General features: G+C 42.9%; 1 protein-coding gene across 1 annotated transcript in view; it reads right to left on the bottom strand.

Annotated features, from left to right (window-relative positions):
- The window catches only part of LOC101828564 (hedgehog interacting protein), an 88530-nt gene that overhangs the window by 58206 nt on the left and 2504 nt on the right, over window positions 1-27820 (bottom strand). Inside the window, 3 exon segments of the mRNA XM_005077726.4 lie at window positions 16234-16435; window positions 17436-17592; window positions 23706-23898. Coding sequence (XP_005077783.1) covers window positions 16234-16435; window positions 17436-17592; window positions 23706-23898 — 552 coding nt within the window.

Below are 27820 nucleotides of genomic sequence, written 5' to 3' on the forward strand. Positions count from 1 at the left end.
CATGACAAATCTTACCAACAAATGCTAAGCCACGATTTAGGCGGTCCAGCATCCCACAGTCCTCTCTCCTAATGACACTCCAGTTTGAGCTTGAGTATTAATCCTTTGATGCTCACTTAGAGGCTCTTAGAGGCTTTGTTACTGGCCCGGGCAAACATTGGCAGCACCTACCATTGGTGGTTTGACTGTGAATGCCTTGCCTCACATTTGAGTGATTGGTTCCTAGTTAGTGGGACTGTTTGGGAATGATTAGGTACAGCCTTGTTTGATGATGTGTGTCTGGGATTGGATTCCCTCTTGCAGATCAAGGTGTAAGCTCTCAGCTGATCTTGCCCCCAGTGTTTTCATTCTGCCATCTTTGACTTCTAACTCTCTTAAAATGTAAACTCAAATTAAATATTTTCTTTTTACAAGTTGTCTTGGCCATAGTGTTTTGCCACAGAAATAGAAAAGTAACCAAGACACGTACAACGTGGCACAGAAAAGGTAGGTAAGCCTTACATGGGGGGAGGGGGATACATCCCTACTGGACGTGCCTTGGTTCTCTGGAGGAAAAGTCTTGCTACACTCTTAGTCTGTACTAGGAGAGGCGAAGTTCTGGGAAATAAAATCAGGAATTATTTTAGTTAAGCCCATCTGAGTTGAATTCAGTTTCTGCTTACATTCACTCTGCATTCAGTTTTTGATTCAGTTCTTAACCTACCTTGCTTCCAGACAAAGGAAAGCTACGGAATGGCATTCATGGGTTGTGGGTACAGAGGCCAGACCCTGCACTGGGGTGGCCGTGTTTGGGGTGGCGGTGTTGTCCTTGTTATCTACCGCAGACTCTGAGAATCTCAGAGCACACGAGATGTACCACACAGCTCCTGTGCATCTACTGCAGACACTGGGGATCTTAGAGCCCGTGCATTTCCTGTCCCTTTCTCTTCCTTGGGCCAAAGCCACCGCATTTCCACCTGGGAAGCTGCCTCCCAAATCCCAGGTCTGCAGTTTTGCAATGGGCCCATGAATGACCTCCGAGATGGGACCTTTTGATCGGCATCTTACAGTGTTAACACAGCCTTTGGGCCATGTCTTAATGGTAACTGAACAGCAAATCTCCAAGGAATATGCATGGATAACCACCTGGATATTTTCAACACAACAAGGGCATAACACATCGGGTTGACCATGTCTCACAGTACAGATGAACAGGTGGGGTGAAAACAAGGGGACCAAGTCTAAGGTTGGCATCAGCATCTTGATGAAACATCTATTTTAACTACTGTTTCCAAACTAGCTTTCAGAGCTTGATCTCGTTTACCGCTTTCTCAAGTAAAGTCTGTCTAGTGCTGTCAGAGAGTGCCATCTATACTGTTCTTTGCTCTCCTTGTCTCTCTCAGGTGAGATGAATGTGGGGAAGGGCACCCTGATTTGGAGGCACACGACTACATCTACAATATTAATGGCATCAGTTTAATCCTTGAAAGCCTGCACCCAGCTTGGCAACTATTCGGGGCCAATAACCTTGGAGATTCTCTGTGTGCCACGTAAATGAGATTTAAAACTTACTTTTTGTTTTCATCTCTCCTGAGCCAGAAACTTGCATCACAGGAAGGTGCTGGCTGATCTCTTTCCTCCCCACTGTGGAGCTATTGAATTCACAGCTTTGCTGTCGGTCTGCCTGACAAGGCTGGCATCAGCTGCAAACCCTGGGCTGCCTGATTCCCTTACAGGGCAGTCCAGGTCATAAATCAAACCAATTACAGAAATAGTCTGCATTTAGTCTGTGCTAATCATCATCACTATTTCATTCAGCACATAGTGTTTTAGATGTACACACACACACACACACAGCACATCCACCACATCCACACACACATACACATCCATCCATACACACCACATATACACAGACATGCACATACATAAACACACACCATACACACATACACATACTACACAAACAACACACACAAACATGCACACACACAAACACACCACACACAGACATGCACACACTATACACATACACACACATGCGTACACACACACACCTAACCATTAACAGGAAATGAATAAAATTTTGGGTCCTATAACCTACAAAAGTATTATTTTGTAATTCTTTCAGTCTAATTAAAAAAATCTAGAACAGTATGGATTCCTGTATTTGCTATGGCACTAAGGCACCATAACATCTTATGATGAACAAATCCACAGATTTGTCTCCAATAGCTTCATAGTTTGTGAAAGAAAGGACAGGATTTTGACATATTATTTTCATACATGTCTCCTAGTTCCTATAAATGTTTGAGTGCCACAAAAATTCAAATAAGCAGAATGAGGGGGCGCACTTCAATGCACCCCCCTCCTATCCTCATTCAAGGCATCCGTAGTTCTGTTCCGAGCCCATTTCGAATCTCAGACCATTAGACTTTCAGGATTCAGACTTAATCACAGAAATCAAATGCTCATTAGTGAGTTCCATCTGGAAGTTAAGTAACAAATGTGTGGTTTACACAGTCTCCTGGCACATAAGTCTCTTCTACTACGATACCCAACAATGCATGCCTAGCAGCCAAGGGGCAATGTGGAATTACTAGTGGAAGGTCAGATGAAGTAAAAGGCCAACCCCCCTCCAGGCAAGAGCCCACCCGACCCCCAAGTCCTGGCAGACCTGCTTCCCCAGGGCATGTCATAAAAGTAATTTACTGACAACCTACCTTCCCAGAGGTCACTGGGAGCTTCAGGTTTTCTGGAATTTACTTTCAAGAGGCATGATTAAGTGGGGACAACTATTGGCCCCAAAGTATTTATGCTGAGAACAAATGTCTGTCAGAATTGAATTCTTTGTGTGTGGTGGTTCCAGACTTAAAAAGATGTGTGCCCTGATGAAAAGCACATATATTCTATTCACCAAATTAAATCTTAGAATGAATATTGGTTAATTGATTTATTGGGGTTTAGAAAAACTCTGCAGAAACCCTAACAGACAACACTGCCTAGTAAAAAAGAATGCGTTGATTAAGTTCATTATAGTCTTTTTGAACTTTCCTGTTTATTTCCCCTCTCACACTCCGGGAAAATGCATTCACATGATTTCAAAGGGAAATGAAGATGCCATTTAAACCAGTCCAAGAAAGCCAACTTTAAAAAAATTTGTAAAAAAAAAAAAAAAAAGCTATTTTGCGACTGCAGCAAGTTTCCTACTTTTAGTTTTTTTTAATAATTTAAATATAAAAACGTTTGGTTTAATATTAGGCAAAGAAGGATTTTGCACGTTAAAAACTGTTTAAAGTTAAACTCCAAGTGCACGGGATAAAATTAAAACAGATTATTCGGCTCTGTGTGTGGGATATCGCGCTAATCTACACGGGACATGGAAATGAAGCTGGCTCTTTCAATTGCACAGCACACATCTCTGTAATAACAGGGATGAGGCATACAATTTCAAGGAACACCCACAATGAAAATTATTCTTTCCAAACAGAGAATCGTTTTGGAATAAGTTAGGTCAATTGGCACCAAGGGAATTCTCTCAAAGCAAGACTGAGCACAGAAACCCTTAAGTGTGTGAGCAAAACCAGCAAGCTCCAGCCTCTTCCCCACTCAGCTTTCCACAACCCATTTGCTCTGTCCACAGCCCAATTAACCTCGGGAGCCTCAGCGCAGGTAGGAGAAGAAACGCTCTTGAGAGCTTAACAGGCAGCTTGAAAAACTGATTTGCTGTGCTGAGATTATTTGTCCAAATGTCAGTGACCAGGGAGTTTAGTGAGAATATTTGGAAATCGTCTACTTCTGAGAGTGAATTATAGGTATTTCCGAACTAACTGAATTATCAGACAATTTAAAAAGTCAGAAGTTCCTTACAACAGCTGGTCTGCATCTGTCTTATGAGCACTCTATCGTTTTGAATTTCATTATCATTTAATGTAGGCCCCTTGCGTCTTTAGCTCTGCCCTCCTGGATGTCCTGACCAGTGTTGGGTAAGCAGTCGGTGTCTTCATGAATTGACATTTACAAATGGCAAATACTGGGCTCTCTTCTTTACCACAATCAACACTTCCCTGGGATCCTCCTGGATCTCAATAAACATTTCAGGTTGCTAAGGCACTGGGTTTCAAAACTAGCCCCTTCAAAGTCTTAGGAAGGGAGCAGAAACCCAGGAAACGCCATGTATAAAATGCTTAGTAGGGAAAATATCTGAATATTTCTCCAAGTACTAACCCTACAAGCAGAAAGACGGATGAGACTGCAGTTACTATCGACTTCCCTTTACAGGTGAATGACTGAGGCTGGCGGGGTAACCTGGCGGGCCCGCGGGCACAAGGCACTTTGAACAGAGCAGGAGAAGCTGCTGTTTGACCCCATGGCCTGTTTTCTCCCCGTCTACTCCCAACGTGACTGTTACTGATCTTGTGTTTTTTTTTTAAGGATCAATTCAGGTCATGTCATTCTTCTGTCTAAATCCCTTTTCACAATCTAGGGTGCTCTTCCTACTCTGCCAACCCACAGTTGCTTGGCTCTGCAAACTCCTTCGATATGCCTCCCCTCCACCTCTACGAGGCTGCTGTATCCCGCCCCCTCACCCCGCACGCTAAACACCGTTTGTGGAAAGATCATTAAATGTCTTCACCTTCAAACCCAGGTTTGGACAATCATCGTGTTGCTACCCCTGAACATTTAAGTCATGACCCTGCTATTAGTTGAAACCTGAAGCCTCAGGTGGGGAGGGGGTGCCGTGGCTTATTAAAACTACCCTGAGCAACGATGACCACACAGAAAGGTGGTGTGTGTTATCTGTCAGAGTATAAGATGCCCAGGGAGCCCTGCCTGAGGGAGTGCTGACTTGGGTTTCTTTTCTGGATCATTAAATCAGAAGAAAGCAAGGGCTACTTTTCCTGAGCCCCAGCAAACATGAGTTACATAGGCCACTTCTCTTAACCATGATTCTCTTATAACTTGCATGCCTTTTGTGCGTCACAGAATTTTAGCGCCAAGAAGCATCTATGGCGGCACATTTGTGGCTAGCCTGGCTGGCCAGTGAGCTTCAGCGCCCACTTTTCTCTGCTTCCCCAGCACTGGGATTTACAAGCTTGAGTCACCATGCCATGCCTATCTGGCATCACTGTCTAGATTCCGGGGACTGAACTCAGCAAGCATACCAGCTGAGTCATCTACTTAGCAGAAGTTCTAATAGTTGTTCCCAAGGAAAAACGAACGTCTCATCACCACATCTAAATTTACCTATTATTTTGCTCAGAAGACACACACACATACAATCACACACACATTTAATCTCACACACATACTTAATCTCTCTCTCTCTCTCTCTCTCTCACACACACACACACACACACACACATGTGCATACACATTTTAGTCAAAGCCAAGAATCCGAAAAACAAAACAAAACAAAACAAAACAAAAAACAGAGTGGTGGCACCTTGTAGGTTGCAATTAAGGAACTATCCCAACTATTAGGTGAAATCTTTAGTGGAACTCTCACAGAAGAAGCCTGAGGTCAGTCCCAGGGTGATGGGTATAAATCCATTATTAACATCCTGGGGTGATCTGACCTTTCAAGTTCCTGGAGATGGAAAAAGAAGCTGTAATTGTGACACAGGCCGGGGAGAGAACAGGCTGACTTCGGTCTAGGACAGTTGTTGATGACTCGTGGCAGATGTTTGGTGACCTGTGTGTGCCTGGGGGTTGGGGAAGAAGAGGGCTCAAGTTCTGCCTCACTTTTCCTGAACAGGTGTGCTCATGCTCACGCACAAAAGATGTTTCTTCCTCCCACATCTTTCTCAGGAAGTCTAGCATTTGCTGGAAACGAAATTCGGCTACCCCTCTAATCCTCTGAAGAGCTCGCCCTGATTTTATTTCTAACCTTGAGCGTCTTGTACTCATAGTGTGGATGTAGCTGCCCCCCCTTCAGACATTGTTCTAGCAGCTTCCAACTGCTGGCAGGGGAGAGGGGGAGGCCGTGCATTGAAATAGCCTGAGGACAGATGTCTCTGATTTAGGTTGGTGATCCTAGTTGGATCAGAGGTGCTTTAGGCTAAGAGGGTGGTTTAAAAACAGTTTATTAGAATTAAAAAGAAAAAGTAAATAATTTGGCTAGTCTTTAAGAGAAAAAAATAGCATTATCCACAGTTGACTATTTTGAAAGGAATGTTCTTCTCCCAGGAATTCCGTAGCCATGCGCTCCTTATAGACTCAGCTTCATTTCTGTGTTAGCTTCAGCTTCCTAGACTCGGCTCTATAATTCAATTCAATAACTTCAGTTGCCAGCCATGAAGGCACTAGTGCAGGTCAAATCTTACAGGGCCGACAGAGCAATGAATACTACTTTAAATTGTTTTTAATAGCTTTTTCCCGTGACTTTAAGTTTAGGTCTGTACCCTAATTACGTGAGTGGATGAGGCTAATATTAAGCTGGATGCAGCATGCCCCAGCAGAATGAATGGAAGTATGCTAGATAAGAGGAATGTCATTTGAGCTCCTCTTTGGTGGTGATTTTGAGTACAACTGTAACTAGGTGTGCTGCTTCTTAGTCACAGGGACAGAACATGACATGGTTCAGAGAAGTTTTTCTCACACTTTCTGTGTGGTTATAACTATAAAACAATTCTCACAAATGGGAACCCAAACTCTCAAAGCACATTTTGACTGAACAGTAAGGGTGATTTTAATGTCTAACCAATAATCCAGTTTAAAAAAAAATACTTCAGATACATCCCCACGTCTGAGGATTTTGATATTATGACAGTTTGGTATAATAGCAGATTTTACAGTGTTAAAAAACTAAATACCAATTGATAGAGATCACTAATAATTACATTAAGGCACTATTCTAATAATTGAAAAATACCTTGTATGTACATTGTTAGAATGTGTATAAACACACACTTAGGTATGAGAGAGAGAGAAAACTGAAAAATCACATGCTGTAGATGCAAACATGGAAGATGATCATAGGAATGTGAAAACAAATCAAAGTGTGAATTTGTTTACAGACTGTGTAAGGATTCAGGCATTACACTGGCCTGCCCCTGTCACCTGGCAGAAGGCACTCAGGCAGTACCTTGGTCAGCCCAGGGTTCCATGACTGTGTAGTTTGCCCACAGGTGCAAAAGACCCCTTTAAAAGACAGACACCCCCACACCCACTTAAGCTTTCTTTCCGCTGTCTTTCCTGCTGTTCCCCTGGGACAGACAGGACTTTCCTGTCTCCCTCTTCCCTTCTGTCCTCTCTCTGTCTCTGTCTCTTCACCTCTTTTTTCTTTCCTCCCCCCTCCCCTTTCTAACAAAACTTCTCACTTAAGCTCTGTCTGCCTGGCGTGTTTGTACCCTGCCTCGGTCACCCTCGCCCTCCATGGAATCCCCAAGGTCCCCCATGCAAAGTGCACCATAAGCTTTATGGTGACCCTGTGGGAGTGTCCTTTAACAGAGGGAAATCGATGGGAATAGGGGCTTCTATGTCAAGGCCCGAGAGGTAGGGAAGGCCATTCCTTTCCTACATTCTTGTACTGGGCATCCAGTGTCTTTCGCTGCACTTACTGATATTTGCCCCTATTGACTGGCTGTAAAACCTCCTTTTAAGGTACTATTGATCCACTTAAAAAAAAAACAGCAGTTGAGTACAGCAGTCACTGTAACTAGAGGTTATATGTTAATTTCAACAGCCCCACCCTTTCTGACAGCATTAGCTGCTCATGGGCAAAAGCTATGTGTGGTCTCGGTTCTCAGTCTCAGCGTAATTTCCTTCTCAAATCCCATGATCTACAGACTCTATGGCAGACTGACACAAACACGTTCCAGAGTAAACACAGAACCCTTCACCACTGTGCCTGCACTCTGTGGAACTCCAGAGTGGAGGGTCTGCCTCACCATCACCTAGAGTCCAGAGGACAGGCTATAGAAAAGTGTCACATTTCTCTTCTGAATCCTAAGAATTATTACTAATTGTGTATGAATGAGTGTGTCTCTGTGTGGGTATGTGCAGGTGAGTGCAGCTGCCCATGGAGTCCCAAAGAGCATGTGTCATCTTCCTTGGAGCTGGAGTTAGACTGTTGTGAGCTGCTTGAAGTGTGTGCTGGGATCCGAACTCAGGTCCTTGGAAAGAGTGGCACATGTTCTTAAGCACTGAGCTACCTCTCCAGGGCCTGAAGTCACATCAAACTAATTTTTTAAAAAGGCACATCCCAGACTTATTATTTAGGGCAAGGAAAACTTTACAGGTATCTGTGTAATTTTATTTCTACAGAGCTGCCATCTAATCTTGACAGTTAGGGTTATGGGTAGAACACATCAGTCGGTACTCAATGTGCAGCTGAAATCTGGCTCCGGGCTGTGGCTGTGTTACCTCACACAGTTTACTTTTGGGCTCCAGTGTCTTCATCTGTGAGATGACATATTGATAGCTTCCTCAAGGGGTAGCTGGTAGGGACAGCAGAGGCAATCTATGACTTAAAAAGAAAATGCTTAAAGGAAAGGGTAGGGTGTCTCTGTAGACATCAGGACTTGCTTGAGGATTACAGTGTGGGAATACGTTGGCTACTTAATATTTACTGAACGGATAGATCTTATGTCTCTCACACACATACTCAACACACGATTGCACTGAGTATCTATGAAAGGGACTACCATTTACAACTGTCACAACTGAGTATCTATGAAAGGGACTACCATTTACAACTGTTTCCAGTGTTGTGTCTTCTTCATGAGGTCATAGGCCATGGGGAATGGTCTGCTTGTTCTAGTCAACAGTCTAGAGAAGATAGTGGAACCCTCCCCAGGACAGAGACTGTCTCTTGGAATTTCCTTACTTTTTACCTGATTGCCCTCAGAGTCACCAGAGTCACAGTTCCCTTAGCCCTTGAAATCTTGAGTAAATATAAAGACACTCAAGTAGGAACTTTCCTCATCTTCCTCTCCCCCAACCCCAACCCATAAGAGAAAACATCCCTCCTCTACTCATCAGAGAGCACCAAGGGAGCTGCCCTGGCTTGAGATGGGATTCACGATGAGGAAGAGTTCATAGAGGAAACTGACTCAGAATGGCATCAATCACAGCACGTTTCTACTAGTTACAAAGGTCTTATCAACAGGGTGGGCAATTCTTGGCTTCCACTGTTTTTCTGCTTTATACACCAGACTAGCTGACCCATGAGCTCACAGGGATGGTCCTGTCTCCACTTTTCATTCCCTACAGAGGTTCTCAGAGACAGGTACCTGTGCTGTGTGCCTGGCTTTACATAGTGCTTCCTGTATTTGAATTCATGTTCCTATGCTTGCACAGTGAGTGATTATCCACTGAGCTGTCTCCACAGCACCTGGGAGAAGGTAATCTGACTGCAACATCTTAGGTCATTTGTGTACACGGAAAAGCTTCAGAGTCGGAGATGCCCCCAATCACACCATTTCGGATTTCAGATTTAGGGATTTGAGATGTTCAACTTGAAGCAAGGGTCTTTTTGTTTTATGAAAAATGTTAGGTACTAGATTGAAAATGAGATTAAACACTGAAGATGGAAAATAACCTTATTTTGATAAAGCTCAGAGCATTCTGACACAAAGCACTAGCAATACCCAATAAGGTAAAGACATGGCTTTGATAAAAACGAAAGAAACAAAACCCAGTGCAGTAAAAACTTTGTTTACTTTTTAACTGACTGGTTTGGGACTGGGTTTCTAAACAATCAGAAATGAAGGTGCTTAAAAGTGTGTGTTTGGGGGAAGACACTGTTCATAGGAATTTAAAATATGTTTATTTCTGCCACCGTAGCAATTCTCTTCCTGGTGCAGTTTAGTAACTTATAGGCAGTGATTTGATATGTCATGAACTTCTAAGCTGAAGCCAGGTGTGTTGGCTGACATCTGCAATCCCAGCAATTGGAAGGCTAATGCAGGAAGGGTACAAGTTTGAGGCTAGCCTTGGCTACAGAGACCCTATCTTAGAAACATATAAACAATTATAAACCCTTTAAATGTCAGGCAGTATACAAAAACCTTTCAGAGCGGTGATGTCCCTATTGTAATGTTTTACAAATACAATTTGCTGCTTTCTTTCAACTAGATGTGTGCGTTCTCTCAAGCTAAAGCATGGGTGCTGACTCCTCTTTAGAGGGACCTTCCTACACATTGTCCAGGCACTGCTGCGTGGGCACACGTATGCATGCTATGCTTATAGCACTACTGGGAACAGCAAATCGTTTCTGTCTTCCGTTTTGAATTCTATCACACAAGCAGGAACACACCAACATTCCAGGGGCTGCCATAGATTGCAACTCAATGACGGAAAACATGAAACTTCTGGAAAACTTAAATGCCGACAATTCTGCATTTGAGTTACAAGACAGAAGCTGCGCAGGCAGGGCTGGCCCCCAAACACCCTCTGTCACCCGCCGCATGTTCCCGGGACTGCCAGGCACTAGGACTGGGTCTCTCAAGAGCCCTACCTCAATGGGCTCAGTCACCCGGACAATCAGCAGCTTTTGGCCTTATGTCCTCTCCTCCCCCATAAAAGGATTGATTCAAAAGCATCTTTTGAAGGGAGGTTCCAAGTAGACAGAGAGGGACAGGGGTCCGGTGACACTTGCTCCAGTGACAGACAAGTCTTTCAGCTAGGATGCATGCTGCTAGCTGGGGGCTGGGGATGTGTGACCCTCTCTGTCTGCTGGCCGCTCATGGGGACCAAATGGTGACTGCTCCTTCCTTCTGCACATTTGCAAGGCCATGGCTGACTTCTACATCCCGGAAGTATAAACTACTCTGGTGAGATTATGTTAGAGTACCTTCCCGGGTTTAGGTCCTTCGCAAATAGGACTAACGGAGAGAACGGTGAACTACTTGAACACTAATGATCACAATTTGCCGACCAGCCAAGCACCAGATTCCAACGTGGAGAAAATAAACAAGGATAAGAGCGTAATGGGCGAACTGAAGTGTTCTTTTCAAAGCCTGATGTCAGCCCTATGGGATGGTTTAGGGGATCAAGGGTGCTTGCTGCCCTAGCTTGATAGATGACTTGAGTTCAATCTTCAGGCCCCAGATGGTAAAAGGAAAGGACTTCTGCAAGTTGTCCCTTGACATCTACATGCGTGTGCATGTGCACATGTAAACACGTGCGCACACGCGCGAGCACACACATACGCACATAAATTACAAAAAAACACTATTTTTCAAAACTCCATGTCGAGTGTTTTCCACGACCGCAGTTAGCGCATGTCCTCGCTCAACTGGATGAGCTGTTTGCACAGTGCGAGGAAATAACAAAAGAGGGGGAGACTGCTGGTGTCTGCCAGTGATCCTGGGGGCCCCAGCACCTGGGTCTCATCCTTTGTGAAAGTCACCAGCCATTAAAAAGACGTGGGAAAGCATTCTGCCTGAGCCTCACCCTACCCGCTCTGATTTGGGGCTGGAACTTTGAAAGCTCTTGTGTCAGTATGACAAGCAAGCGTTCATTCTTGAGAACTACTAGTCTGTTGTCTCAGGGGAGTTCAGACAGGGGAAGCTGCTTCTTGGACCCCAGAGACTCGGGTTCAACCCAGAGAGAAGTCAACTCAAACACTCCGCAGGCCAGGCATCGAAAGACCTGGAGACAGAGAGCATAATTGTGCGCCCCTCGTCGACAGGACCAACAGTAACAACACATGGGCTCAAGGTCAGACAATGCGGAGTATAAATGGAGTTCTTAATTGGTCTGAGTGAATAAAAACCCGGAGTCAGATATAGAAGGAAATGCTGAGAGATCAGAGAGAAGGAGCAAACCACCGCCACGCCTTACCTCCTTAGCGTCTCAGCAGACAAGAGAGACTGTCTGCTCCTTAGCTCTTCAGTGTCAGTACTAGTGATGGACTTACAGGTTGTATTTCATGCCGACTCCTTAACTGTAGCTTGCAGGATTATTTCCTACAGGAAACTCTATTCTTTAGTTTGGGCTTTGCGTATTCACAGATCGCTGTTGTCATGTGAACTGGACACAGTTAACTCCTCGGGATACTATGATCTCTTAAATTTCAGGCAACACACTCTTGCTGCCAGCAGAGTGCCTACCTCACAAGCACATAAAATCCAGGCACGGTGACACGCCTCTGTAATCTTAGAACTGTGTTAGCAGAGACAGGTGGATCCCTGGAGCTCATTGGCCAGCAAGTCTAGCCAATCAGTAATCACTGTGCTCATCGAGAGATCTTGTCTCAAAAAACAATGTGGAAAGTAATGAAGGAAGATAACTAATGTTCACCTCTAGCCTCTGAATATGCATACATGAACACATATGTCAACCCCCCCAACACACACACCAGAACCCAAGTAGAGAAGAGTGTGCCTCAGTGTCTCAGATATTGAATACAAATAGTTACAGGGACTGGTAGAGTTCAGCTGAGTTCAACTTGCTTTTATTAAGGGCTAGGAATCAGGATCCATTCTAAATTGATAATTAAAAGAGAGAACATTCCAGAATTCTTGTAGTCAGCACTAGCTAGCTCTCAGAAAGTCTTATAATCAGGGATTCTTCTTTATGTCTGATTTGATTTACTCCCACAGGTCATTAACTGATGTCATGTGGTTGAGTTCTCCACTGAAGTTTCTATAATATTCATTTAATTGGGCATGTGGAGGCTGGGTCAGAATGTTTTATTAATTATGCGATCTGAGTGTTATAGTTAAATGACTTTACGCTATCACTTAGGCTCTTAAAATTGAAAGAACAGGAAGGAAATGGCATGTAAAATGACTTGTTAAAAGTCTTATTTGTATCATTTATGTAAAATAGTTGCAGACAAACACAAAACTCACACAGAAACTTGTTACATACTCCTGTTATTAAAGAGGACTGGGAAATAGCTGTGAAATGTCTTTGTTTCCTAAGTTTCCGAGAGACAAACCGTCACAAGAAGTGGTACAATTCACAATCCATTCATGAACGTGGTGGACTCCACTCCATCATCCTGGCTGTAGCCTCCTTTTAACCCTTGCAGTTAAAGTGCTCCCTAGAGGCTGAGGTGCAGGTGAAGCAGCGCGGATATCAGGATGGGCTCTCTGTCCTCACTAAACACTCAAATATCTAAGGGACAGATTCCTAGCTAGGTGGTATCGTTAGTGTCAGAGCCCAGGAGAATTAAGAGGCTGCTCTTTAAGTACCCCCTATCTGCTCACTGGGATAATGGATTCTGAAGTTTATATAACAGCTCTAGAAGCTCTGGGACTCCTCTGGAAACCCAGATGCCAAATTCAACAGGATTTCTTTGTGCTCCACAAAATTCCTGGAGACTTCTAGTGCAAACATACTGCAGACCCCTAGACTGTGATGTCCTGCCTTGGGCAATTTTATTGCATTATGAAATGTTTCCCTTCCAGAACAGAATAGCTCACTGGATCTTTCATTCAGTATCCCAGTGAACACGTGTAGTTTGAATAGAAGGACTTCAAAGTACTTGTGACTTTAAAGGGAGCCATCTGTTCTTCAGAGAGTTAAATTGAAGTAGAAATGAGATGATCACTTTTATTACTTTGTACAGCAAAGTTTCCGGGGTTCTGAGCTCTTTCTCACAGCTACTTTTGATCACATGTATCTTTTTAAGTTCAACAATTTTTCTGAAATAATATTGGAAAGCAATATATCATAACCTTAAGTATTTGAGAGTATCTTTTAAAGTGTATTTATGGTATATATCTCACTCAGAAACGTTCTTTTTATGAGTGAATACTCAGAGAACAGTCCATCAGCCAGGTTAGGCAAAAGATATAAGAGTGATACGTAACTTTGCTTATAGTGGGAAAACTAGAACGATGGAGCCATCCCAAAAGAAGAATAAGAAGGAACTAGAACATCTAAAAGAAAGTTTGCAATGAGATTTACAAAGTGTGTGTGTGTCTGTATGTTGGTGCCCAAGGAGACCAGAAACGGGCATCAGGTCCTCTGAGGATGGACTTGCAGGTGTTTGTGAGACAACCGGCCCTGATGGGACCAAAACCTGGATCCTCCAGAAGAGCAGCCAGTGCTTTTAACCACTGAGCCGTCTCTTTAGCCCCCAAAGCAGGTTTTACAAATCTTAGGAAAGCCCCAACATATAGTAGAGGAGGATGTATGTGCGTGCAATTTGTTTTTAATGTTACTTAAAAGTTGCTTGGGACAAAAGCTAAAAGTTGCTCCTAAGAAAAAGGTCATTTAATTTTAGTATGAAGAAACAGAAGGAGGTGTATGGAAACTGAGCTAGCGGAACTACAGCGGATGGCTTTAACACGTTTTCTCTGTTTTTCCTTCACACATTTCACTCTCACAGGAGGAAGCCACCACCCGTGAGGAACAAGCACACTTTGTCACTCTTTACTTTTGCTCTGTGGTGACACCACAGAGAGCTACCAAGACCCATTTCGGAGGGTATTGTTGAACACAAGATAGAAACCCATTAATGCTTGCTTTTGGTTATCTGCTATGAAATCCAGTGATGTTTCCTTTGGAGAAACTTGAAACCATTAAAGTTCAAACAATAGATTCATCCAAATAATTTGTCCTGGTGCCCAAGCTGCTTCCTGTCAGAAGCCTCCTCCTTCCCCTCCCCTTTGTGACATATGGATATGGATGTGGATGTGGATATGGATATATATGCATGTATTTAAAGTAGGACGCAGTGGCAGCTGGAGAGGTTGCTCGGCAGTTAAGAGCACTGGCCCTTCCTTTTGTTGGAAAATACAGGTTAAATTCCCAGCACGCACGTGATGGCTCATAGCCATCTGCAAATCCAGGCCTTCTTCTGGCTTCCATAGACACCAGGCATGCATGCGACACAAAGATATACACGTGGGCATAGCACCCACACATATAAAACAATCAGAAATTAAAAAATAAAATCTGAAAAAAACCGTCCAAAACAACAAGCAATGACAACAGGATTTCACTGTCCAATGCTGACTGGCCTTGAACTTAAGATCTTCCTGCCTTGGCTATGCTGAGATCACAGACATGGCAAGTGTTTTTTCCTGCTCAGCCATCTTGCTGGTCCAGTGATTTTTTTTCATTTATTTTCTGTTTTTTGTTTTGCTTCACTTTTATGGTACTGGGGATTGAACCCCGGACTTCACAGATGCTAAGCAAGTGTACTCCCACTGACCCACATGCCAACTCCAGGTTTGCTTCTTCTGTGAAGTATGTCTTAGATACATCAGCATATCCCAAGTCTACATGGTTCCAATGTGTACAGCATGACCTGTGTTCTCCCTGACCCCAGAGTACCTGTGTTCTCAGTGACCCAGAATACCTGTGTTCTCAGTGACCCCAGAGTACCTGTGTTCTCAGTGACCCAGAATACCTGTGTTCTCAGTGACCCAGAATACCTGTGTTCTCAGTGACCCAGAATACCTGTGTTCTCCCTGACCCCAGGATACCTGCATTCTCACTGACTCATTCTAGCTTTTTTTTTTCACCCAGTATTTACTGAACAGATATTGGGAGTATATTTTTATCTTACTGGTTCCTTCTGAGTTTGGTGGTCTCCCCAATGAAACTGGGACACAAATCCGGGGTCCATAACTACATGAGTTTTAGAATGCAAACTGTCCTTTGGTTCTGTTTCCACTTAAAACGTAAAAAGGAGAACCAGGGCTTTATGGAGCTCATGACTTATTTGATTTCCTCTTGCATTAGCTGGTGCCTGTGTCTCAGTTTCAGAATGCTGCAGCTACCGTACAGACTCTTTCTGCCATCACTGTCTTCTACTCATGGGACTCGAACACGTTATTTGACTGGAGAATTCAAATTAGGAGTGGGAAAGTGATGGGTGTGCTTATGTGGTCTGTAGATAACTACGTAGTGATAAAAATGTTTGACTTACCTTTGAAAGCATTGCACAAAGAGGTCATTGTATGAGAAACATTTTTTTCTCATCACCCAAACAAATAAAAGGCATGATAAAGTAATCAATTACAATTTCCAAAGCAATATCTCTGCTTCTACTCGGAAGTGTGAATATGAAATGTTATGCCCTTTACTAAGATCTAAAAACAAAAGTTATTCTAAATATGAACACTGTATAGGTCAAAATATCATTCTGTTTACATTTCTCAACAGCCAGTAAATCAAACAACAACGTCATTGTCCCTCTGACATTTGTTGGTTTCTTAGGTTTATCTCATTTTCCCTTTCAGATATTCTTTATTTCATTACAAAAATAAATCTCTAGTGAGGAAGAGAGCATTTAAGATAAGTCCTACACAGGCAGAACAAAATAAGGAAATAGAAAAATCCAACCTTTATTCCACTCTGAACAAGTTTGTGAATGTCCAAGTAAGGCTCCTTGAGCAGGTCTCCCTCTGGGGTTAGGATCTTCACATAGCCTTCCTTCTCTAGGATGAAGAGGCGATGGGACCCATCGCCACTGTGCACAGCACCCACGGGCTGCCGCAGCCCGCTCACGACCTCCTGGACACAGAAGCAGCTGTGTTTGTGCTTTCTGAACAAATCAGAGAAAACCCGTCAGTCCCCCTGCCGAGGGAGGCGCGGACAGAGGCACGCGGTACCGTACGTTCCCCGAATGTATCCATTTCCTCTAAAGGACAATGGTTTTGAAAATCAGGAAGGGCTGCTAACACAGGCACCCTATAATAGGATTCTTTTTTTTTTTAAAAATTCATACCATCTTTTCAATGGAAAAATAACAAGATATCATTTTCTCAGAAAGTTAAAGTGAGAACCCGGATGGTTTATCTTGAAATGTCATTAGCTCATTATCTCATCTTCCAGTGACTATAATTAAAAGTTGCTTTTACTCACAATAATGAGACTTTATGAGAAGGCATTTAAGGAGAAAGTTCTAAGATCCATTTATATGAAGAAAAACTGATTTGCTAATAATAACCCTGCTGAATATTTCCATGGTGCCGTAAAGCTAACAACAATCATAAAATTCAAGTTGAACACTGTACCCATAAAATTCCCATGAGTCATGGAGAAGCCAAGCTCATAACATAGGATTAGGGGACTGAGTATTAAGTGCATTTAAGCTATGATTTTAGAGAAGCAAACCACTAAGAAGGAAAAGAAGTTAATGCTAGTGGGGTCTACGGCTCCTGAACACAAGCACAGAGAAGTGTGTCTTGTCAAAATCACAGATTTATTACTTCTTTCTTTAATACTAAAGAGCACTGAGGGGGAAGAGAGAGAGGGAGGGAGGGATGGAGGGAGAGAGGGAGAGAGGAGGAGGGAGAGAAGGAGAAGGGGAAGGAAGAAGAGGGGAAGGGGAGAGAGAGGGACCTGGAGGGAGGGGTTAAGGGAAAGAAAGGGGGAGGGAGGGAGAAGGGGGAGGGGAGAAGGATGGAGGGGGAGGGGAGAGAAGGGTTAAGGGAAGGAAGGGAAGGGAGGGGGAGAGAGGGAGGGAGGATTTGAGGGAAGGAAGGGGGAGGGGTGGGGGGAGAGGGGGAGGGGTGGGGGAGGGGGTGGGGGATTATATGGACCTGCTGAGCTCCTCCACCTTCTCGTACTCTTCCATCTGGTCCAAGTAGTTAGATGCTGGGCCTCTGACTTGCTTTCTTGGGAAATCTGGAAAGCAGGCCCCGCCATCTTTTCTCGTGTAGTAAAAACAAAACTCATCGGCAGTCGTTTGAAGAAGACCTTTAAACAGACACGGAGAAAGACTTGTTAGAACCACCAAGTGTTCTAGCAAAACCAGCTCATTTGGGCACCTGGCCAAAGAAGACTTTCAGAAGGCCTATGAATATTCACAGGGGAAACCAGACTACAGCAACATAAAAGGAAAAGGGGAGGGGGGGCTGGGACTCCCTTTTCGTCTTTAAACACATTTAAGAACTCCGGTAAAAGTGCAGTCTCCTTATGCTGAGCAACTTAGAAAGATTTACTTCTTCTGTATGATGTGTGTGTGTTCCTTCATGAGTTTACACGCATCATGTGTGTGCAGGTGTCGGAGGCGATCAGATCCCCTGGAACTGGAATTGCAGACAGTCGTGAGTTGCCAGCGTGGGTGCTGGGAACTGAACCTCGATGCTCTGAAAGAGCAGTGGGGATCTTTACCAGCGAGCCCCTTTCTGCAGCCTCTGTGCTGACTACTTGAAAGGCTATATGAAATGCTCGTTACAAAAGCCAGGGTTAATCTCACTGTGTTGACTCTTCTCAAGACGCCTCACTGATCACGGGTTATATTTACGAGCTTACCTCATCACTAATTAGTCTAATTTTCCTACAGTACTAAATACTTTCCTAAAAAGAACACATGGCAACGAGAAAAGCGATAGTCTATTGTTTGCCAGTTGTCTTAATGGAATGCATTAGTGGAGATAGCAAACATCTCCATATAAAGTGAATGACTCACTATGTTATCTCTAAGCAAGCCATTGATGCTGAGAGGAAGCCCCTTATTTCAAATACTTTGAATCCTTTTTCCCTGCACTTTTTTCTCTAAGGATAGTGATAAAATATATTTAAATGATCATCTATCTTCTTAAGAAGAAAAACTGACACCCCTGAACCAAAACAAAATTAAGAGGTGGATCTACTGAACAGGGGATAAAATAAAGATAACTTCTCTTTCATGTTAAAATTGTTGGTGTATGTGCATATATGTATATATGTGTGTGTGTGAATATGTATGTGCCTGTCTGTGAGAACACAGATGTAAGTGTAGAGCTCAGAAGCCAGCATCTGGTATTTTCCTCCTCCTTAGTTTTTGAGGCAAGGTCTCTCACTGAGTGTGCTGTCCACTGATTCCACGATACTGGCTGGCCAGTGAGCCCCAAGGAACCTCCTGTTTTGGTCTCCCCATCACGGGGGTCACTGGCCCACTCCTCTGTGCCCAGCTTTTTCATGGGTTCCAGGGATTGAACTCAGGTCCTAACACAAGCACTTCACTGATTGAGCCGTTCCCTGAGGCCACAAAGAGTTTTTGAAAGTACAGTTCTCCTTGAATCCAAAATTAAAAGCTTTAGACTGGAGGGAAAATATAGAAAAAAATTGAAATCTGTAGTTTGAGATAATACGATCCTGGCTTTATTGTGCTTGTCAATAATATTGCTTCTGTGTTTGGAAGACTTTATCAGGGTCTGGGCAAAGGATAGCTGCTGGAGTACTTGTCCAGCAACTCAAAGACCAGGCTTGAACTTCACAAACAAACAAGAAACAAGCCGCACAAACTGCCCTTGATCTGTTTTGATCAGTCAGCTCAGGTGAGAGTGTTTGCTTACCTGGAGGAAAGGGTGTCTCTCACCTCCTATCTTCACCTTAGTGAAGTTCTGGTTTTTATATAACAAATTGGATTTTTCATTCTACTTACTAGTCTTGGGATAACAGTATCAGGTAACTTAGTCACAGTTTGAAAATTATGTAACAAATTCAGGTTTTGCAAGAGTTTCTAAGAACAAGATTTGGAGCTCAGCCAAGTGAGGCTTATTGATGGAGTTTACAAGACACTCAAAGTTCCTTTGCAGAGAGCTTGACCCAGGTCAGCCTAAACCTCAAAGCAAACCAGCCACTGAGTGCAAGAGTCCCACAAGATAAAGCTCGGGATACATTTTAACCTCACTTTTGGGTGGAATGTATTACTCTTGAATTGCCAACAGAGACTCTTCAGGAGCAGTTTCTGTCAAGGATGTTGGGAAATAGCATAAGTCGGCAAAGAAGATGGGGGAAAGTGTGTGCCCTCAGGAGTGTGTATACACAGAGAAGCAGGGTACTGTGTGTGCCCTCTGGGGGTGTGCACACAGGGGTATAGGGTACTGTGTGTGCCCTCAGGGAGCTGTGCACACAGGAGTATAGGGTACTGTGTGTACCCTCTGGGGGTGTGCACATACGGATGAAGGGTATGGTTTGTGCCCTGAGGGGTGTGTGCACACAGGAGTGTAGGGTATGGGATAGGAGGCAGGACAGTCAGAGAATCCTCCTTAGGAGTGCCAATGGGAAATTTTCTTCCTTTGAAAATCTGCCAGCATTGAACACAGAAAGGAATACCTCTTTGGGAAAAAGATAACCTTTCTCTCCCCATTTTTTAATGGCTAAGCACCCATGTAAAAACTAAAAGTGCTAAAAGCAAGTCTATTTGAGCAAAAATAGGAAAAGGAAAACTCGAGTTTGCTTTAAAAGCAATTGGTGTATCTGCAAACCAGGACCATCTCAAAGGGAATTAATGAATGGAACTACCACTTGTTTCACTTCTAAGAGCATTGTAAGCTGGGGACAAATCATAGGAAATGAGAACTCATTTTCAAAAAGAATATCTTCACTTCAAGCTAGGATGTATCTTCATAAACTTTGTGTATCCAATCACACACATTTTGCTTCTAAAAATTCACTTGAGAGCCTTTTACCGAAGGTGTGTATTTAACCCAGTCTGGATCACCACACTATGGTCAGGTCTACAAATGCAGAGTATTCTTGCTGTATTTGTTATTTATCAAATATTCAGGTCTTAGCCATTTTCCACCATGGTGAATCCAGCCCTACTGTCCCACGCAGCACACTATAAAAACATACAGAGTTACTGTATGTTCCAGCCTCATCTCTCACTGCGTATCCCAGGGAAGCCGTATTCCACCTTTCATCCATCATGATTCTGAAGAACCCTTGAGTCCCTGTATCCATCCAGTCCCTCTAGCTTGTTCTCCCTGGGGCTAATAAGACACATGTGTTAGGTATCTGATGGAGTCAGGGCTGGAGAAACCCAACAGACTCAAACCCTTGACCTTGGCCTCATTAGCCACGGGATTAAACCAATTGAACTAATTGGGTGCAGACCTTTCACACGACTGAAACCTACTACTGGGACGTGACTGTCTAGAAGTGATAAAAATCATTACGATCATAGGGACAAAGTATAAGGCAATGACAACAGGTGTCTCTATGTGTCTTTCTTAGAGTGTATCATACCAGATTAATGAACACAAAGTGTACACTCTGTTCATTCAGACCAAAGGAAAAGACCCCCGAGGGTGAGCAACTGGGGCACTGGAGAAACGTTAGGAGAGTATCTTCCCCAGAGAGCCCACAAGTCTGGAGTAGAGTCAATTTTACTGCTGTTGAATCTCTTTTCTAATAAGAAGAGCCTGGTTGTTTCTGAATTTAAATGTCTAGAAATGAGCTATCTTTCAGTTTCCAAGAATGTTCTAAAGGTCATGCTTTCTTAAAGCCAAGACAACTTTTTTCATGTCGTGAGCAGTATAGCACAAGAAAAAAATTTTTCTGAAATTGCTTTCTTATGATCCCATTCAGAATTTCCCTTCTTTTTTACAAAATACATTCCTTGGGCTCTCTTCATCTCCAGGGTTTTGGTCTATAGAGCTCCTACTAGTAGGAGCAGCTGGAATACCTTGACCAAGTTTCCTATGACCTGGAATCTCAAAGTCTCTCTTTCCCATAGGTTTGCATTTCTGCGAAGAGTAAAGCATAAAACGAACTTGAGGTGAAATGGTTGCAGGGTTGTTCTTGCAGTCATTTCTAAGGCCCCAGTGCCCCGGCAGTCTCGACACACTTGTGGGCTGGAGGCGAGGCTGACGGGCAGCCTCCTGATTTGTTCACCGTGTGTTAGGGGAAAGTGGCCTACCTTCCAGGGCTCTGGCTGGCTAATAAATCAATGAACATAAATGCCAAAGAGTGTGTTATTACAGCTCACTTCGGACACAAGCATTTAGAATGATTATCAGCACGTGACCTAGGAAGGGCCGTCCCCTGAGTTTGCTGCTGGGTCTCCCTGGGTCTTCAGGCAGCACTGTGACTGCCCCTTCCCCCTCGGGAGTGGAGCTTTCGTGTGGCTATCTTTCACGGCAGCCTGGGTGGCCACGAAGAGCACTTGACATCTTGATGCACTTCAGCAGTTTTACATATACACAAACTTTGTAGAAAAATAAATTTGTCATTCGTCACCACATATGCTGATCTGGGAAGTGACGCATTTGCAGTTTGGGCTCTGAGCTGTCTGCTGGGCTCCTTCAGTTGGTCCTGTAGGCTTGTTTGCTACTTTGGATGCTAAAATGACTTTTAATACATAAAGACCACCGTGGAGGAGTCTGTGAACCTAGCGTGCTGCGTTTGCTGTGAAAGGGATACAGTAAGTGAGGGCGCCAAGTGCCGGGATCACTTTCAGCTAAGGGCTGTAAAGGCAGAGGTCTGCAGCTGCCCCCTGCTCCATCAGCTAAGGGCTGTAAAGGCAGAGGTCTGCAGCTACCCCCCCCCCATGCTTTCCAATCTGCTGTCAGTCCCTGTGGGCCACTGAGGATACTGGGAGCTGTTCCACTCTGCATTAAAGAACGTGATAAAGGGAAAAACACGACTAGTTTAGGAAAAGTCAGAAACATGGCTACAGTTTATAAAAACAATAATATTTTCACATCCGAATGGTTTAGGTACGTGTCATGCTATACGCAAAGAGAGCAGGAAAACATAGAGTGTTTATTATTCGTAAGAAAGCTCTATTAAAAAATCTCAGCTACGTTTCTGCAGGTCAAAAACTTCTAAGATGTGTATAGCACTTTCAAAGACTTCTCAGAGTCACATCCTACTGCACTTAGGACTCACCTCTTTCTTAAATACCATTTAACGTTATAAAGGGTTCACTGCAGTGATTGGTGTGTGAACTTAGACTAATTAAAATAGTCAGTCTTGTTAAATTATGTGCTTCCTCCATGCTTATTTTTCTAACTAAAATGATGGCTACACAATTTATAAATGTGTCTGTCTTGTGTGTGTGTGTGTGTGTGTGTGTGTGTGTGTGTGTGGGTGCATGCATACATGTAACAGCCAGAGGTTAACCCTGGGTATGTTCCTCCGTCACTCCCCACTTGACCAAACCATGTAGACAGAGATTCTGAAGCAAGCTCCTGGGATATGCCTGCTTCTGTGATCCCTGCCCTAGGTCAAACGTGTTCACGACTGCACCCATCTTTTTTTTTCATATTTTTATGCTTATGCGGCAGGTACCGACTGAGTTACCCCTCCCCAGGTTATAAGCTTTTGATGGCCTTGATGGGATCTATATGTTTATTAGGGTCTGGAATGTGATGGTGACCAGGTGTCTCTGTGACACCTCATGCAGAAGAGCTTCTGCAGCCATTCCGCCATCTTCTCTTTATGTGGCACAGGTTTGGTTAGAGCAGCAGAGTTCTCCTGAGACTCAGTTTTACTCCTCTGTCCAGAGGACAGGACTTCACTGCTCTACCCATTTCAAGGTGTTTCTAAGGTGACAATTAGTCATTTCATGTGAAAATGCTTGGTTAGATGTTACTTTTGGGAATTCTTAGTCACCCATTATCTAAAGAACTATCTTAAAAACCGTGGGGGCACCTTTTTATCCCATACCTGCTATGTATTAGGAGCAGTGGCCTTGATATTGAGGCTGGTAGGTAAAAATAAAAGGTTCCAACAAGAAACGTCTACGGTGCTGGGGTATAATTCAGAGGGAGGAAAAGAAAAGGAGGTCTCAGTGATAATAACCCAGCATGTATAAAGTTATACTGATAATCCAAGGTGCAAAGGGTTTCCAATTTACATTAGCATCTTAACAAGAAGCATAAGCCATTGGAATAAAGTCAGTGTACTGTTTGTCAGCTGAGACTGTAGCTCTCTCTTCCACAGCAGTAAAGCATAAATAAGCCTTGGGGAAAGTTGACCATGAAGTGAAGTGTGAAGACGGAACACAACTCACAACTCCTATACCCAAGCCTCCGAGAATAGCTGTCTTATAGAGACGCTGGCAACGTTTTAACCCGGGGAATTTCCCCCTTTACCTGGAATGTGGCCCCGACAGGTGTAAAAGAACTCTTTGCAGTAGTCCTTGCAGAGCAGCGGAAGGACTAGATCTCCATCCAGGACCTCTCTCTCAGGTGAGCAGAACAGGCTCTGTGAGTGTGGCGAGCAAGGTGCGCACTTGATCTCTTCCAGCAGTCTGTCACATTCTGTGTTGTTGGTGGAAGAGAAGATCTGAAAGCCACAGGTGTGAAACACACCTTGTTAGTCACGAGAAAAGTGAGCCCGGTCAGGTTTCCTTTCCCCCTTCTCAATCATGAGAGCAGAAAAGTCTAACGGGGGGGGGAGGGGGAATGACTATCCAACAACATAGAGTCTTTCAGAAGAATGCATGTCATCTTTGAGGCCAGGGCGGGAAGGCAAAGGTCAGAGGGGAACACACGGAAGTACTTCTTGCCTTTGCAAATCCACGTGTGTGAATCTGTCCTGCTGCTGTTAAAATAAGACGTTTATAGATTCACTTACTCTGCCCCAGAGCATATATCTTCTCCTTAAAAATTCTACACTTTTAGCCAACTGTGTCCACAGTGTAACTTAAAGACATGGCTTATTTGTGTCATGGGTTAAAAAAAAACAAAAACATTTAATTCCTAGAGCCCCTAACATGGTTTCAAAACTGTACTTAAACAGCATTTTGGTAAATTTCTACTTGTTCCCAATGTGCAAATGTCACCATGCAAGTTTCTACACTGCCTTTCATGTCTATAAAAATACCCAAAACTGAACCAAATGGGCTTAAGACCCATTTTTAATATTCATTATATCTTAGCCAGGAAAAACTTTCTAGCTAGTTCCTTGGGTATTTTATATGCATGAATAAACACAGAGTTTAATGAAAGTGCTTTTGTATAGTGGGTAGTGAATTTTAATGAAAAAGAATACTTTTATTATAATTCTTACAATGATATGTCCTTTGTTTCAGTAAGATTAATCCTGGAGGACTTGATGGTTCCTTGAAGTTATTAACTTGTAGGTAGAATGGATCTTAGCATCAGTATTCACTCAGAAACCTGACTTGTGGAACCCTTTCAATACGTATAGAGGGCAATGTCAGCCTAATATCTGGGAGATAAAATTAATGATATCTAAATCAATCCCTGATTCCCCCTCCCACATACAACATGTATAAATTTTATACTGCTTTCATCTAGGTGTCTACTTAAGTATTTTTCTGGAATAATGTATTAAAATTAAAAGTTTGAAACTTTAGAAAAGTGTTTAGTTCTTTTACAAGTTGAGCTAATTTGAATAAATAGTATAGCCTTTGTTTTTCTGGATTATGATTCACAGAGTCATAAAACCCTAGATCTAAAGGACAGCATTGGATTATGATATCACAGGGTCATAAAAATCTAGAGGCCAGGGTAACTTAAAAACATGGAGTCTAAAGAGGCTGCTCTAGTCCAGAAAGAAGGATTTGTATATTATAACTACTTAGAGTATTCAAAAGTTATTAATCATACTTGCATTTACATTTTAATTTTTATCAGTTTGTTTAAGTGACAACTGCATAAATGGTCCAAGTTTTGTAAAAGAAAACACACACCAGACACTAAGGATTTGCATTCCAAGAATGTGTTCAATGTCTTTTATTGTCCAGCCTGGAGACCTCACCAGATCTATTCAATATGAATAGCGGTCAGCTTGGTTCTGTATTTCACATATAGCAATCCTCCAGGAACTAAACAACTGCAGGGACCTGAAGCCAACTCTTCTGCTGCCTGAAAACTGGGCTGCAATTACCTTTACTTTTATGGAGACTATTTGTGCTTCTATGTTTTCAAATACTTGACACAGAATGATCCCATGTTCTCTACCAGCTGCTCTTCAAGAAGAGCTTGCTTTTAGTGCCTAAAGAATTCTGTCTTTTACAATTTTTGGAATGTGCCTTGCCCACAAGATCCCTCATCAAAAGTTTCACAAATAAGATTCAATAAATTATCTGAAATCAAGTATAATATTATTCTTGTTAAGCTTTGACGCTGTTCCGGCCCAGCAGGATGGGAACATTTTACTCTGTGTGAGGTCTACAATATAAACACCTATTTGAAGATAGATAGAGCCATCATTCTGGCTTTGGTTTCAATGAACCAATAGTCTTACTGAAGTCAATTAAACTGACTGAGTCCAAGCAACAACATTGGTTTAGGCAGATGAGTACTGGTGTATGCAGTGTGAGCGTGTGTTTGGGGAGGGGGGTACCTCCGTCTTTTCTTTCTTTCTCCCTTCTATCATGTCTGTGTCAGGTACACAGGTTCTTAATTTAATGAATGCCTCATATTGCCATGGATATTAAGAAGAAATTTAAGTTAATTTCCTGTTTCAATTTTTAAAGCCAAATACAAAGTCATCAAGTTATAGTGGTTTAGTCAAATATACTTTGGAAGTTGTGTAAAAAAAACTTGTAAACATGATCACAGCCAGCCTAGAAAGGACTGAAGCTGTGGCTGACTAGTCTGTAACATTTGGTAGCTTGTCCTTTAATCTTCAGCCGTGTGAAAGTGAAATCTCCGGAAGAAAGGTAAGTGCTGGATTATAGGAGAAAGCCCATAGCCACAGCTTATCAACAGAGAAATAGGGGGCAGAGACCCCCTCTATTTCTCTTTATGTATCACATAACTAAATAAAGAGGTTAAAGAGGCACGCACATGGGTTCCATGAAGGACTAAAAGTAGAAAATGCATGACAATATATTAAGATGCAGCCTTAAGATCACTTGGTCCACAGAAAAGCTATTTCTAAAAAAAATCATATGCCTACAAGACTGTTCTGCTGTAGGGCAGAACACACGCGCTCTGGACTATAGTGCTGGATTATGTCATTAAAGAGTTCAGTTTCAATTTTAGGCTAATATGTAAATAGATCATTGTACTGAGGCAGCTGTTAAAGGGACCCCAGGATGAGTTATTTGTTTAGTTGGATGTGTTCAACAATAGCCTTTGTCCCTGCAAGAGCCAGAGTAAGCAAATGATTGTGAAAGGACACACTTGAAAACAATTACTTTTCACCCATTCCTTGACAGCTTTGGCTGTGAAACCACCAAGGCAGAGAGAGAGAGAGAGAGAGAGAGAGAGAGAGAGAGAGAGAGAGAGAGAGAGAGAGAGAGAGAGAGAGAGAGAGAGAGAGAGAGGCTGTGCCTTCAGCTTTAGAGATGGTGTATTTCAGTGGGTTGTAGATTCAGTTCACTTTGGCTAAGGAGAATTAGATCTTTTTAGCATGGTACATTTAGGATCTACGGCAATTTTTCTAAGACAACATAACCTACTAAATTTTGGCATCACTTATGGTTCATCGTAGTTTAAAAAACCTCATTATGAAAACCTATAAGAAACTCAGACATAAGAACATAGTATGGAGTCTAAGGAACTGAACCAAATTTTCACTTACTAAAGAAGGTTCGTTAACCTAGCAACTGGATTGGACTGCTTAGCTGCACACGCTCAGCCTCTGGCTTTCCTTACTATTATTTGTCTTTGAAATTTCTTCCCTATGAAAAGCTACTGGAGTACCTTTCTGGAAAAGTTGCAGAAAATGCAAAAATCTTTTCTGAGTGCTTTTTAAAAAAAAAAAAACCAACAACAAATGGCGCTTTTGAATTGCCAATGTCTCTCTTGCACACACATTTATGAAATAAAACCCTAACATATATTATACCCTAGGAAGACTTATGGGGAAAAGGGAAACACTTATGCTTATTATAAAAATAACCTGTTTTTCAAACTATTAAAATTTGAGATCATAGGTGAAGAGCTCATGGGCATGGCTGTGACGTGTCTGTCCCTTTGCACACTTTGGGTACTGTTTGTTTGTAAACCACTTGCAATAGAACTACCGAACCCAACTTGATTCACACACATTTTCCAAAGGAATCGGAATTTGTTGGAGACTGGAAACTGCTTAGACAGGAACATGCTTTACTAACAGGGCAGACCTTTCCTAAGTACTTGTTTTCTTTAAGTTCTTTTTCTTCATGTAGCTTCTCTTAAGGATTATAAACTCCCTGAGTCTGCCCCCTGGCCAGTCTCCCCACTACAGTTAGTGGAGAGCAAAGTTTGCATTCCGCATGTTTCTGGAAGAGGTCAGGACTGCAGGGGTC

Source organism: Mesocricetus auratus, unplaced genomic scaffold (genome assembly GCF_017639785.1).
Source record: "Mesocricetus auratus isolate SY011 unplaced genomic scaffold, BCM_Maur_2.0 Super-Scaffold_100041, whole genome shotgun sequence".
Taxonomy (NCBI): domain Eukaryota; kingdom Metazoa; phylum Chordata; class Mammalia; order Rodentia; family Cricetidae; genus Mesocricetus; species Mesocricetus auratus.